The following is a 12,788-nucleotide window of genomic DNA, read 5'->3' on the forward strand; positions in this document are numbered from 1 at the left end:
GCAGGGCTGCATTTTACCAGCCCTTTGGGGACATACTGAGAGACAGGAGGGCCATAAAATGGTGAGGGAAAGTGAAAGATAGAGTGCCCATCAACTTCCCATTACTATGCCATTTTACCAGTGGTGGGAAAGGTGCAGGGCAGCCATCCCACCCAGAGGCAAGCTGAGCCATTTAAGCAGCCAATTAAGGGCTTCTTCACACCGCCAGCATTTTGCCAGGGGTGGGTAGGCCCTTTGCCACATGGGGAAACCGTCTGGTGAACCCTTCAATACACATTCATCTGGTAAATGAAAGTGATCTGAAGCAGGCTGGACCAAGATAGTGTGGAGAATGTGGAAAACCAAGACCTGTGAGAGAGAGAGAGTGAATGTGTAAGAGATTCATTATGAGGCAAAGCTAAGAGAGCATTAGTCAGAGAGCTGGCAGTGGAGAGTTTAACATGAAATGACTGAGTTCCAGTCCCTTTGTGGTTCTTAATAGATGGATGAAGCCAGAAACTGTATTCAAAATTTAAATTGATAAAGATTGTTAGAGTGGTGATCAGCAAAAAATCTCAAAACGCCCTTCAGGAGATATCTGCAATCCAAGGCTAAGTAAAGTCAAAGTAGAAATGAGATTAGGGAAAGTTGGGGCATAATAGAAGCCACCATTATTGGAAGAAACAAAGTCAAGACAGTCCTTGCTGCATGCTGCAAAGGCACATCGTTCCCACAGACCTTACAGATCACTAGAAATCCACACAAGCTAAAATGGTCATACTGATAGTCACAAGGGGATAAAAACTCAATGTTTTTGGTTAAAAATTACCAAAAACATTTAAACATATTTTAATAAGTTGTCACTTTATATCATAATTTAATACTTTGAGATAATCTTTCAAAGGGTAAGTTAGTATTGATTTGGAGGATCTTAATTTAAAAATTATAAATTATTAGATTTGCATGGTTTTTTCCCACTCGCATTTCTAATCTACCTGCTGTCCCTCAGCAAAATAAATTTAAAAAGCATCAGGTTCCACATACACCTAGTTCTACCTTTCTCAATACCTCTGATCAAGTTGCTTAACCAACATGCAGTTATGGAAGAGCCAAAATGTCTTCCAATTTATCACTGGGAAGGCTGAAACTATTGTCTTTAGTTCCTTCCATGATTGCCTAGCTATTAATTCCATCACTCTTCCTGGCACTGCCTCAGATTGAACCAGACTGTATGCAACCTCAGCATCCTATTTGACCCTGTGCTGAGCCGCCAACCCCATGTTCTTTCCTTCACAAAGACCATCTACTTCTACCATTTACGCCCCTGCCTCAGCCCTTCTGCTGCTGTCACCCTCATTCATGCTTCTATTACCTGCCGACTCAAGTATTCCAATGCTCTCCTGACCAGCCTTCCATCTTCCACCCTCCATAACATGAAGCTCATCCAAAACTCCGCAGCCTATATCTTAATTTTCAGCAGGTCCTGTTTATTCATCAGCAATTTGCTTTTTCCTGGTCCAGCGATGCCTCAGTTTTAAAAATATATCATCATGCTCAAATGCATCTAACTTCTCGGTCCTCCCCATCTCTGTAACCTCAATCCCTCCAAGAATTCTGTTTCCTCATCTATGACTTCCGGTGAACACCCCACCCCTTGGACCCGCCACCACTGGCGACTGTACCTTCAGCCACCTAGGTTCTAAGCTCTGGAATTGCCTTCCTATATCTCTCTGGCTAGCTCTCATCTTTTATAATGCACCTTAAAAAGGATTTCTTCAGAAGTTTTTGGTTACCTGTCATAAGGTCTCCTTTGGCTCTATGTCATTTTTTTATCCGATTGTGTTGCTGTGGGACGTCTTACGTCTAAAGGCACTTTGAAGGCTATTTGCTGTTTTTGAATTGGTGACGTGTTAAGATCTCTTAAGAGTGTGTTAATGCTGCAGCACGTGAATTGAGTGCAAATAACTTTTGAGTTGGCTTCCAGTGTGGAGATCCAATGCATACTGATCAATCTTACCTCCGGAATTGTAGTTGCTCTAAAGCCCATTAACATTATTAGGTTATGATGTGTCCGATGATGTCCCAGTTTACGGGTACATGATAGTTAAATACAGGAATAATAATAAACGTCTACATATTATGGTCTGGAGGGACAAGCATTCGTTAAACAATTTTCCGTTAAGCCAACCTTTCTGAATCCGCAGGTAGAGCATGTTGCTGGAAAGAGACTACACCCGAGAGCACCAATGCACGATCGATCTTGTAAATAGATAGATGAATATTTATAACAAATATGATCATTTCTCTCATTTTCACAATTTATTCGACAGTGTGGACTGTGACTGTTCTCATTACAACAATCCCATTCCGTGAAACTTTTAGAACAACTTTAACCATGTCCCAGACAGTGAATTGGAGATTCCGGTCCTTGTTACTGATGCCCTGCAGTAATGCTGTATTTTTTTAAAAACTATATATATTCATAATTCCATTAAGTAACAGAACTCATAATTCAAGATTGTCCCTGCCTTAGCTAAAATAGACTAAGAAGTTATTCCCACGTGGGTGTACACTCCTCTTCGGTGGCCGTTGGAAGCTAATTGGCCTTTCAGTTTTGCCTCCTTCCTTGTTGGAAAGGCACCAGGCGGCTCCCCACAGCAACATAATGGAGACGGGAACTTGCTGCCTGTGAATTGGAGCACCAGTTATGTCGATTTTCTGTGCTACCCTATGACAAATTACTCAAATAAATTGCTCTGAGGACTGTATTGGCCTCAGTTTCCAACCATTTGGTGAATTTGCTGAATAAAAGTTGAAGATCATTGAAGGTCTGTTACTGAAAGTAATGTAAAAGTTCAGGTATGCCTGGTCAATTCGTTATCTTCAGACAAGAATTCATCCTTTAAAGCACAAATAGCTTCCTGCATGCATATATTATGTGTTTTAACATATATTTCAAACTCTAGAACATGGGTGCAGCTGTTACAACACAAAGTGCTTTGCGGAGGGTCCTTCAACCACATTGAGGGCAGTTGAGAAACTAATAACGAAACATTGAGATTTGGGGTGACAGCGGCCAGAAAGTATTACCTGAAATCCAGGTGTAAGGACATATGGGTATATATCCAGGGCTTAGTTCCTAACATGACTGAGTTGCAAGGAAGCAAGCAGCTGCCGTTGAAACTCTGCACCATTCAATGGGATGTAGTATGCTGTAATCAGAAAAATGATGGCAGCTCTCATGTATTTAATAGTGAGTTGTGCTGTTCGCTATGCCGCTTGTGAGGAACTCCTCGCACCCGGTGACCATACATAGAACTCAATCCCACGCTGGTCAGTTGGCTGATGACCAATTCATGACGATGTTCCTGGGAGGAGGAGGAGGGGAGGGGGAGGGGGATGGGAGGAGGAGGAGGTGGGGTTGGGGGGCAGACGCCTTTTGAAAATCATTTGATATAGAGCCTTTCACTACCACATGACATCCCAAAGCACTTTACAGCCAGCGTATTCACTGTTGTAATGTGGGATATTGGGATCAACTCGGAGTTCTGGTAACAGGTCATGGACCCGAAACGTTAACTCTGTTTCTCTCCATATATGCTGCCTGGCCTGCTGAGTATTACTAGCATTTCCTGCTTTTCTTTCAGATTTACAGTATCCACGGTATATTTTGCTTCTGTTCTAGGTTAGCTATACTCCTGGCCACAATTACCCTTATCCACCAGTAGTATGTAGGAGGTTAGACCTGGGTGGTGGATGGAATTCCTCCCCTTCGGTTCTGTACAATCATTCAAGTTAAAGCCCTACCAGGTTGGATGGTACCAGCTGGAGACACGTCAGGAAGCTGTGCTGGTGAGAGGCATGGTTTTAACCTGTTAACCTCCAGCAATGCCCCATCGTACAAGTGGGGTCCCTAATTTTTTACTCTGCTAGCTTGTGCCTAAACTCTGGGTTTCAGTAAATGGACTTTTTCCTTTGTGGATTGTACACCTTGTATTTGGTAAACGAAACTCCTCCAGATACAAGTGGATAGTTCAGTAGTTTGATGTGAAGTCGCTCGATTATGATGACGGGTTTCTGTGCTTGTTAAAAATAGTTGACCAAAAAAAGTAATATGTAGTTAGACTAGTTAGGAATAACACAGACTTGTATATTTGGTGAGGGCGGTGACGATCCACTGTACTAAGTTAAATCAACTGGAGATGTTAAAATTAATTGTCATTCAACATGTGAATATTAAAACACTGGACACAATCTAACTATAAATGGTAATTATAAGGGTGGGGGAAGTAATGTAACAAATTTCTCCACGATAGGCGACGTGATTGGGCTTGCCAGGATTTTGGGGAGGATTTTTTGCTTCGTTGTCTCTGTTTGTAGCCCAATCTCTCCTCATCGTGGGAAATGATTTCAAAGCGAGAATATATACCTAATAATAAGGTACTTGCAGCTAATGGCCTTGTTTCAATGTTCGAAGGAATTCATTCCCGTAATGAGGTAACTGGCTTTTGTCTTCAGACAACAAGCTATGAATATAATCGAGTTTACTGCCTGATTTAGCGTCGAATGCACTATCCTACTTGCGAACGACCGAAAGATGGATGTCAGGATACAATACTAAACTAAATGTAGAAATCAGAGACCTTAGCTGATTGGCCCAATCTTTTTACAAATATCCTGAAAAAGATGTTGCGAGTTATTGAAATTCCTCGCTTTCGGCAGCATATATATTACAAGACATAAGATGTGGAATGTCACTACCTGACCTTGTTTGGGCTTATAGTAGGTGCCACTTCCTAAAGAAGTTATCCAGCAGTAAACAACATGCCGGATCTAGCACAGTAAATCAGATCTCCAAAAGACCAACCCTGCTTTTGGTGTGACGAAATTAACCAAATCCGTCAACATTTCCCTTTCTTGGGCAATCCTACAACTTTTTCCAGATGTGTGGATCATTATTTTTCCAGATGGATTTGTATTAGGTATCTATAATGAACCATTTCAGCACTTGAGAGTGAAGTTTCTCCAACTAAAGATCATCTGCCTGATTTGACGGTATTGTTCGCTTACTGACGGAGCCCAGGTGTTATGATGATTAACCATTAAACGAAACGGCTGGACAACAAGGTTGCATCATCGATAAACATTTAATATGACCAAAGACTGAATACACTTATTGTTTTTTTCAGCTGCAGAAAAGTAACCTGAACACTTGGTGAGCAGTCTTGCTTTTCGAGTTTGTCGTTGTGTTCTCAACATTTAAGCATTGCATCCGAAGAGAGATTAGAAAAAAAATTTAATTTACTCTACACGAATTATGTATACTTATGTCAATCAATGCACTTCTCAGAAAACTGTGCATTCATTAGCTAAAGTTTAAAATTCGCAATTCATGTTTGTTACCGAGCAGCAGCCCTGCTAATTCCAGGTGTAGAATGCCATATGACAGATTAGAGCCGTGAAAGACTTATTTGCTAAAAAATGTAATTCAGCACCAACATAACTTGTGAAAAAGTAGTTAAGTATTTATTGTCATATTATAAGTACGTCATATTTGTAAGGATTGTCGTATCGAACATCCTCTAGACTTGTAGGAAGGATTTTAATAAATCACAGCACCCGTTAGTGATTTACCCATTTAGTTGTGGTATCCGTGTTTCGTTCTTGTTATATTCATACATTTTTGTTTGTGTTTCGGGAGGAGGGACGAGGGGAAAAGTTATTCTAAGTTGCTGCAATTCATAAATCAATGACTGCTTCTGGTCGAGCATCCTGAGTTATCAGAAGGGATTAAACATCTTTTCAGTTGCTTTTTAAGCTTCAGCAAATCAAAGTTTTTAAAGGTACCACGTGAAGTTAATCATTAGAAGGTACCAAAGCTAAACAGTGTACAGTTTATAAGTAATAAGGGGCATCGTGACACAACCAGTGCAAATACAAATTAATTATTTCAAGCTACCGTTTTGAGGGTACTCAAGTGGTAATATTTCTCACCCAGACTTAAAGCAAAATACCGATTAAATCGAAATAAGCCCGCATGGGTTTAATTTTATGCAGTATTTTACTTGGAATATCATAGCGAAAAAATGCTTGGGGCCAGAAAGCTGAAATCTTCAAAGCACGAATGGTATCTATTTTTGATTTACCTCTACACAACCATGTCGTGACGTCATTTAAAAGCGGAATTACTATATTCTGTTGAATGTCATACTTATAGTTAAAGCTCCGCATGCCCGTGGCCGGAAATATTATTATACGTGGAATAAAAATTAATAGATTGTATTGTAAAATACTTAAAACTCTGCTGCAGAAATCAGATTTATTTTCTAACAGATTCCTAGAAAAACATTTGATTCATTTGACCATTTTAAAATTCATGTTCAATTGTTGTGCAGAGTAAAGTGTTACATTTATCTGTACAAATATATTTCGTTCCTAATGGATTTCAGATTAGTTATCTAATGGAGGATGCTAAGAATGAGCAGAATCGAAATCGGAAGAAAAACAAGGAAAGATTTTCATTCATGCTTAAGACAAATGCCAATTAATTTAAATGTTGAACACAAAGTTTACCGCAGTCCTCAGACGGATCAAAATGGCCGTGGGAAACATTGAAAGTGGAGGAATTTAAATGAATAATGATTTGTGTAATACTTAATTACAGGAATTAATGTTAAATGGCATTTGAGCTGGGCTGGGCTGGGCTGGGCTCGGCTCCTGGAAGTAACATAATTACGAAGTTCAAGGCAATGAATAGATCTGACGAACAAACAACTAGTAAATCGTCGCATATAGTCTCAAAAAGCATAGAAGCATTAAAAGTTCGTTACCAAAAAGCGCAATTAGCCTTTCAAATGTGCATACTTACACCTTAAACTAACTACGAACAGGAGCATAACAAACTGGTACAATATTTGTGCCAAGTTAGATGAATGTGGGATCTAAACGTAACTCAGTCCCATGGGCTTAAAAATAATCTTCGTGAATTCCCTAATTTTAAAACATATTACAGCGTACCTTTTTTTCGAATTTATGAAAATCATAAGTTAAAAGGAATATATCTTCATTCGTAAGTTTTGGAAATTCACTACCCAACTGCATTTAATAACATGGTTTATAACAGTCAAAACAGTTAATAATAGGAATGTAGGGGATTCTGCAAACATATTACCCTAAATTAGAACTCACCGCAACAATGGTATTTTGTACGATCGAAAATATTTGCAAGGCTAGGCAAGGATTCCATACTTTTTATTATTTCATTTTACACATTAATGTATACAAACTGGCAAAAAAAAACAAACAGGATCTGTGACATTCACTTCACAGACTGGAACGGGATGAAAGTATACCCATATACAAGCACGATAATATCTTTACAGAATAGACAAAATTTACATATCAACCCTGAAAAGCGTCATAGTCCCCCCTCCCCCAGCCCCTATTGCAAACAGACCATAATATACTTTTTCTGAGAGGAACTCTGTCATTTAAACAACTTGGCAGCAACTTCAGGAATTAATCTCTAAAATTCTACGTTTCTACAAAAAGAATGCATTAAAATCTTACTCTATAATTCGAGCCATCCGAAGGTAAATAACGCAAAATGCCACTGATCTACCGTTTAAAATAATCTGTACATGTGATTAGATAGAATTGGCTTACTTCCAACCATAAAAGTTGGCCAAATAGGAATTGAATAAAAGTTTCCTGTACAGACACGATTTACATACCCAAATTTCAATTGAAATACACGAAAGGCGCGGGGAGGGGGAGGGTGGGAGGAGGTGGAAAGAGAGAGAAAGATATATATGTTTGTACAGGTGAACGCACGGCTTTTAAACTTCACAGTTTTATAGTTATTTATCACATGAAAACACTGACAGGGTTTTAACAAAACACCGCCTGTGCATCCGAGCCCGGGATTACCAAAGGTTACAGGCATCAGCATCATCACCACCACAACCAGGAGAGAAAATGGGCATCTTTGTGCAGCAAATTAAACTCGATGTTGGCACCAGCAGGTTTGGCTTTTGGCATTTCCGACGAGGGAGGCGATCAGTTTAAAAGCCAGGCGGCGGGTGTTGCTTGCCCGCGGGGAGGCTTTAGGTGTGCGAGTAGAAGCCGTAAAAAGCCATCTCCTTAGCGCAGTTTTTCTCGCAGTCTCTCGGGGTCAGCGCCTCACTCTTGAGGGGAGACGGGCTCTCGGTGGCCGGGGCCGGGGCTGGAGGCGGTGGCCCGTCCGCCGAGATGCGCCTCCTCTTGGCCTGTTCGTAGATGCCCGAGTCGCCGGAGTCGATGGACTTAATGGAAGACGGGGCCTCGATCCAGGCCGAGTCCGGCAGCTCCTTCGGTTTCGTGTCCTCGGCGGCGGCCGCCAGGGGCGAGCGGTCCGAGCCGGGGCCGGGACCCGGGCCCCCGCCCGGGCCCAGACCCTCGGCAGCGGCCGCCGCGGCCGCCGCCGCCGCGGCCGCCTCTTCCAGGTACGAGTTAGTGGAGGCCCCGCGGGCCCAGGGCAGCACCGCGCTCGATTTGCACGAGTACTGCGGACTGCGGGCCCCCCAGCCGGACGGGTCGGGGTAGTAGCCGAGGGGCCGGGTGCCGGCCTGCAGCGGCAGGGCCTTCACCCCCACCCCGTACGACAGGATGGCGTTACCGGCGAAGTCGGTGTCGTAGGCTGAGAAGTCGAGGCGGTTGTTGGCCGGCTGCTGCAGCGGGGTGACGAACCAACGCTGCGGGGACGGGGCGGCCGGTTCCTCGGCTTGCTGCGGGGACAGCAGCCCATTGCTGTGGGGGACACTCCGCTCACTGCCACCGCTGCCGCCTCCTCCTCCTCCACCCCCGGGGCCACCATGGTGAAACCGCGCCTTGGCGTAGTTATTAACAAACTGCTCCTGCAGGAAGGACTGGGTGACGGCGTAGCGGCTGCTCGGGACGATCTGAGACCGGGGGGAGTCACTCGGGGACGGGGTGAGCCGATCAACCTCGCAGCCTGTGTAGATCCTAAAAGCCAGAGAGAGAGAGAGAGAGAGAAGGGAGACCTGAGTGAGAAGCGAAAGCAGTCCGCAGGCGTTGCCTCAAAAACCTAACTCCCAACCAGCACCGTCATTTTCAGCGAAAGGAATATTTACTGATTCACACCAGATTTACCAAGGCGAAGTATACACGAGGCTTAAAATTAAAAGTCACACAACCAAAAACACGATGCAAACACCGCAGCATGTTTTTTTTAAATTCACAAGTCAGTGCCCACTTTGTATCTTGGTCACCTGAAAGACACCTTGTGGCATACTTTGCTATAATAGATGCATGTTACACTTGTGCATTCCTATACTCGATAGTGTTGGCCATCAACATTTTCAAAGGCACCACGTAATAAATGTAAAATTAGAAGTAAGCTGCCTTTAACTCAGACATAACTATGCAAAACAGGATTATTTTTAAAAGTGATCGCTATACAAGTGATCACTATACAGAAGCAACGGCTGCAATTTTAAGCATCACCAGTTAAAAGCGCCCAGATTTAATACATCTTGACAGCTAATTGGAAACTCTATTTTTTAAATCATTATTTAAAACGTAGGTGTTAACATAATGCCATTCCGTAGATTTCTTAAGTTTAAAAAAATGAAGCACAAACTTACGTATCATAGTTATCTCTAAATCCTTTGGCAAAGGGATTATGATCAATTTTCAACTGTGTGATCTGTTAAAAAAAATTTCAATAGAGAAATACTTCACAAAATGTTTGTTTAAAGCCATTATTCTCTCTGGTTTCTTAGCAACCGAACTATGTGCAGACAGCTTCTTAAAATATTAATGTAAATCGCGACGAAAAAGTATCCTTTATAAAAGAAAGTTATATTTATGCAATACAGTGCAGCAGTGAGGCTGTCATGCTTCTAGTAAAATCTTGGTGTCGAGTCGGATTCTCATCCGTTACAAACTGTGCCAATGCATATAGTATTTGTATTTGAAAAATAATCAGGAAGGTAAAAAATAATTTCCAGGAGTCATCTTTTACTACACAGTGATCAAATGTAGTTGTGCTCTACTCTTTTTTAATTAAAGGGTTTCATTAAATGTTCTATTCAGTGAAAAATTTAGGAATTTTGCAACATAATTGAGACAAAGAACTAAACAATTAAATTATATGCTTTGCATTCCCAATTAACTTCTTACATCTGTATTTTGATAAGCTGTAACTGCTATGAACTGAGTCTCTGGGAAGGTGAAGGTCTGAACCCTGCCGGGCTGATTCGAATCCTCAGCTCCATCCTCATTCACTTCCACCACATGTAGTCTGGGCTGATACTTATGTAGAGACTGTAAAACCACCATCTGTCAAAAAAAACCGACATGGAAATGCTTTACTTTTCTGTCTTTTTAAACTCACAGGCAGATAATCAAACTCACTTTCCATATGTTTTAGCTATTAAGCTGTCATATAACATCTCGTCAAAACTAGTGTCTACGTGTGCCAAGGACCCTACATTCATCGGTTAATCAATTTCAGTATATTAGACAAATCTTTAAAATCTTGGTTTATCATCGGAGTTCATGAAAAATACGCACGGAAAAGGAACATAATTGCATCAAAATAAGCCAGTTACCTGACCGTTGTTGTTTGATGCGCCCTTGTTATTGGTTAGTTTTAATTTTCCAAAGGAAATTTCTTGCCTCATCCAGTGAGCACCTGTGTTTGGCGAATCTGGGTGCATATAGATCCTGTTGCCTATAGAAGACATCCAGAAATACAACCAATATCCAGTTAATCCAGTAATAGAATGTATAATGTATCCTCTAGTCTGGAACGCGAGATCGCAAAAGTGAAGCCGTAAAACGCAGAAGGTTCAATTTTAAATATAATTGAAGAAAACAGGACAACTCTGGGAAGCGATTACCAAATGATCGAGATTCAACAATAGTCCCAATCGCTGATCTAAAGGAGGACAGATTGCTGAACAACTTGCCTTGTACATTGGTATCCGCTTTTCCACAAGGAACCCATTTCCCTCCCTGGAATCGCCAGTGATTGGGATCGGCCAGAATAATGTCAACAAAGATGTTGTAATGTGCAGTCGGATCCAGACCAGAGATGTTAAAACTCAAAAATGGAAACATCCGCCTGAAACAAAGAGCGACATTTACTCAAAAGAAATAAATCAGATGTATATTAAAATAGGGGTGTGTTTAGGCTTGTCAGGATATATATCATCAATCAACATTGCATTTTCCTGTTTAATCCAGTTTCTTAAAATGTTATCTGTTAAGTAATAGTGAGATGCCAGAATAAAACCCTTGTTTTAATGTTTCTTCGAATTTCCCTGTTAAATAATGCAATTTATGAATAGGTACATTTAACGCCTTGAACTAGAATAAATTTGAAAAGTCTTAGCAACTGGGGACATTCTCTTTAGACTACAAGCAGGTAATTTGTACACAACACAAATCGTCACAAATTCTTACTGTAATCAAAGATATCCGGTCTCTAGAGACTGGTAGACAAGGCAAATCCGGTTTCGTACCATCCCAAAGAAACAGACATTGTGCTGTGTCTCTTAAATAATCTTTTGATTTAATGTTTGCCATTTTGCAGTTAATAAACGTTCGCTCTTCAGTCTTATCTAGAATGGTGAAATTACGTGGCGTTGAGAAAGAAAGAAGTCCACTTACCTGCCTTGCTTAGTGATGATCATTTCAGTTTGATGCCTATGGAATTTAAGCCACAGCGGCCTATTACACAAGTACACCTGGGCTTTGCCGGGAACCAGTCCTGGCTGACCGGAAGAAAATTGATAGAAAGGTCCTCCCTGATAGCTGTGTCCATACTGTTGAGGGTATGGGTAACCAGTGGCCGGATAACCTTGAGGAGAAGAATTGGACAAAATGCTATTGTAGGCTCCATTTGTGATCACAGGATGGTGAGCCATATACCTGCTCGGACTGCTAATAGAAAAAGCGGGATGTGTTGGTCCATGCTGGCCAGTGTAAGGAAACATAGCACTGGGAGCAGCAGTCGGTTGCTGTGGTTGGCTCGATTGTGACAGGAGATATCTGTCTGCCGCTGATCCATCGAAATTATGACGAATTTCAGAGACCCCGTCCAAAACAGGAGAGAGCTTGCTTCTCTGGACGTCCCCCGACGCGTCCTTGGAGTCAGGAAAATTGTCTGCCTCTGATTGATTCGTCATCCCCCTGGTAATTTTTTTCAGAGGTGAACTTCTTTCGAGGTTGTCACTGGCCGAGATGATGGGATCATGTAAAGCTAGCTCACTATTGGGATAAGTGCTATTCACATTTAAAAATTTCTTGGAGAGCATTATAGATGAAGATAAGCAGTGCTCCAACTGCATAGCTTAATAAGTAAGCACTTCACCCTATAGAAACCCTCAACAGCAGATGCAAAAGCCCAACCCGCTTGAAAGCAATTCTTTAAGCACTCTCACAAAGGCTTGTACTAGTTTCCCCCCCCCAAAAAAGCGATTGGCCAATTGACACTTTGCAATAGTAAGGAAGGACTCACTTTTGATCTTCCCGGTTGCACAACTAATGAAACAGCTCTTGCTATTGGTTAACTGCTGACAGTAATTTAATTAGACAGACATTAATTAGGATAATCACCTGAGTCCTAATGGCAATGATGGCAAATTGCAAGATGATCTCATTTTAGAAAGACAGTCTGCGTGTTACTAACAAGCAACCTTCCCTCCCCCTGTTTTTGGACAGTGTTGCAGCCAGAAAGCATCTATGGGTACAATTGGGCTAAACTGCAAAGAATAAGGGCCCATTAAATTGTTTCAGAGTTT

The 12,788-nt window shown here is 41.6% G+C and overlaps 1 protein-coding gene across 2 annotated transcripts; it reads right to left on the reverse strand.

Moving 5' to 3' along the window:
• Positions 1-7,252: 7,252 nt before the first annotated feature.
• tbr1b (T-box brain transcription factor 1b) lies at positions 7,253-12,335 on the reverse strand. Of its 2 annotated transcripts, XM_041200513.1 has the most exons (7): positions 11,656-12,335; positions 10,953-11,107; positions 10,593-10,714; positions 10,162-10,320; positions 9,624-9,685; positions 8,490-8,982; positions 7,253-8,453 (listed from the first exon to the last, which is right to left on the reverse strand). In XM_041200513.1, exons 1-7 carry the CDS (start codon positions 12,333-12,335, stop codon positions 8,085-8,087), a joined length of 2,040 nt encoding a protein of 679 aa, XP_041056447.1. In that variant the 3' UTR covers positions 7,253-8,084. The 2 variants fall into 2 exon arrangements, with proteins under 2 accessions (XP_041056447.1, XP_041056446.1); XM_041200512.1 differs by having other exon boundaries at positions 7,253-8,982.
• Positions 12,336-12,788: the final 453 nt, after the last annotated feature.

This window comes from Carcharodon carcharias, chromosome 12 (genome assembly GCF_017639515.1).
Source record: "Carcharodon carcharias isolate sCarCar2 chromosome 12, sCarCar2.pri, whole genome shotgun sequence".
In the NCBI taxonomy this organism is placed as follows: Eukaryota; Metazoa; Chordata; class Chondrichthyes; order Lamniformes; family Lamnidae; genus Carcharodon; species Carcharodon carcharias.

Excerpts from the sequence above, each read along its gene's own strand:
- tbr1b (XM_041200512.1), bottom strand. The coding sequence starts at position 12,335 with ATGCAGTTGGAGCACTGCTTATCTTCATCTATAATGCTCTCCAAGAAA. Across the intron at positions 11,108-11,655 it reads ATCATCACTAAGCAAGGCAG|GCGGATGTTTCCATTTTTGA; the intron begins GTAAGTGGACTT and ends TCTTTGTTTCAG. Across the intron at positions 9,686-10,161 it reads CAGCTTATCAAAATACAGAT|ATCACACAGTTGAAAATTGA; the intron begins GTAAGAAGTTAA and ends TTTTTTTAACAG.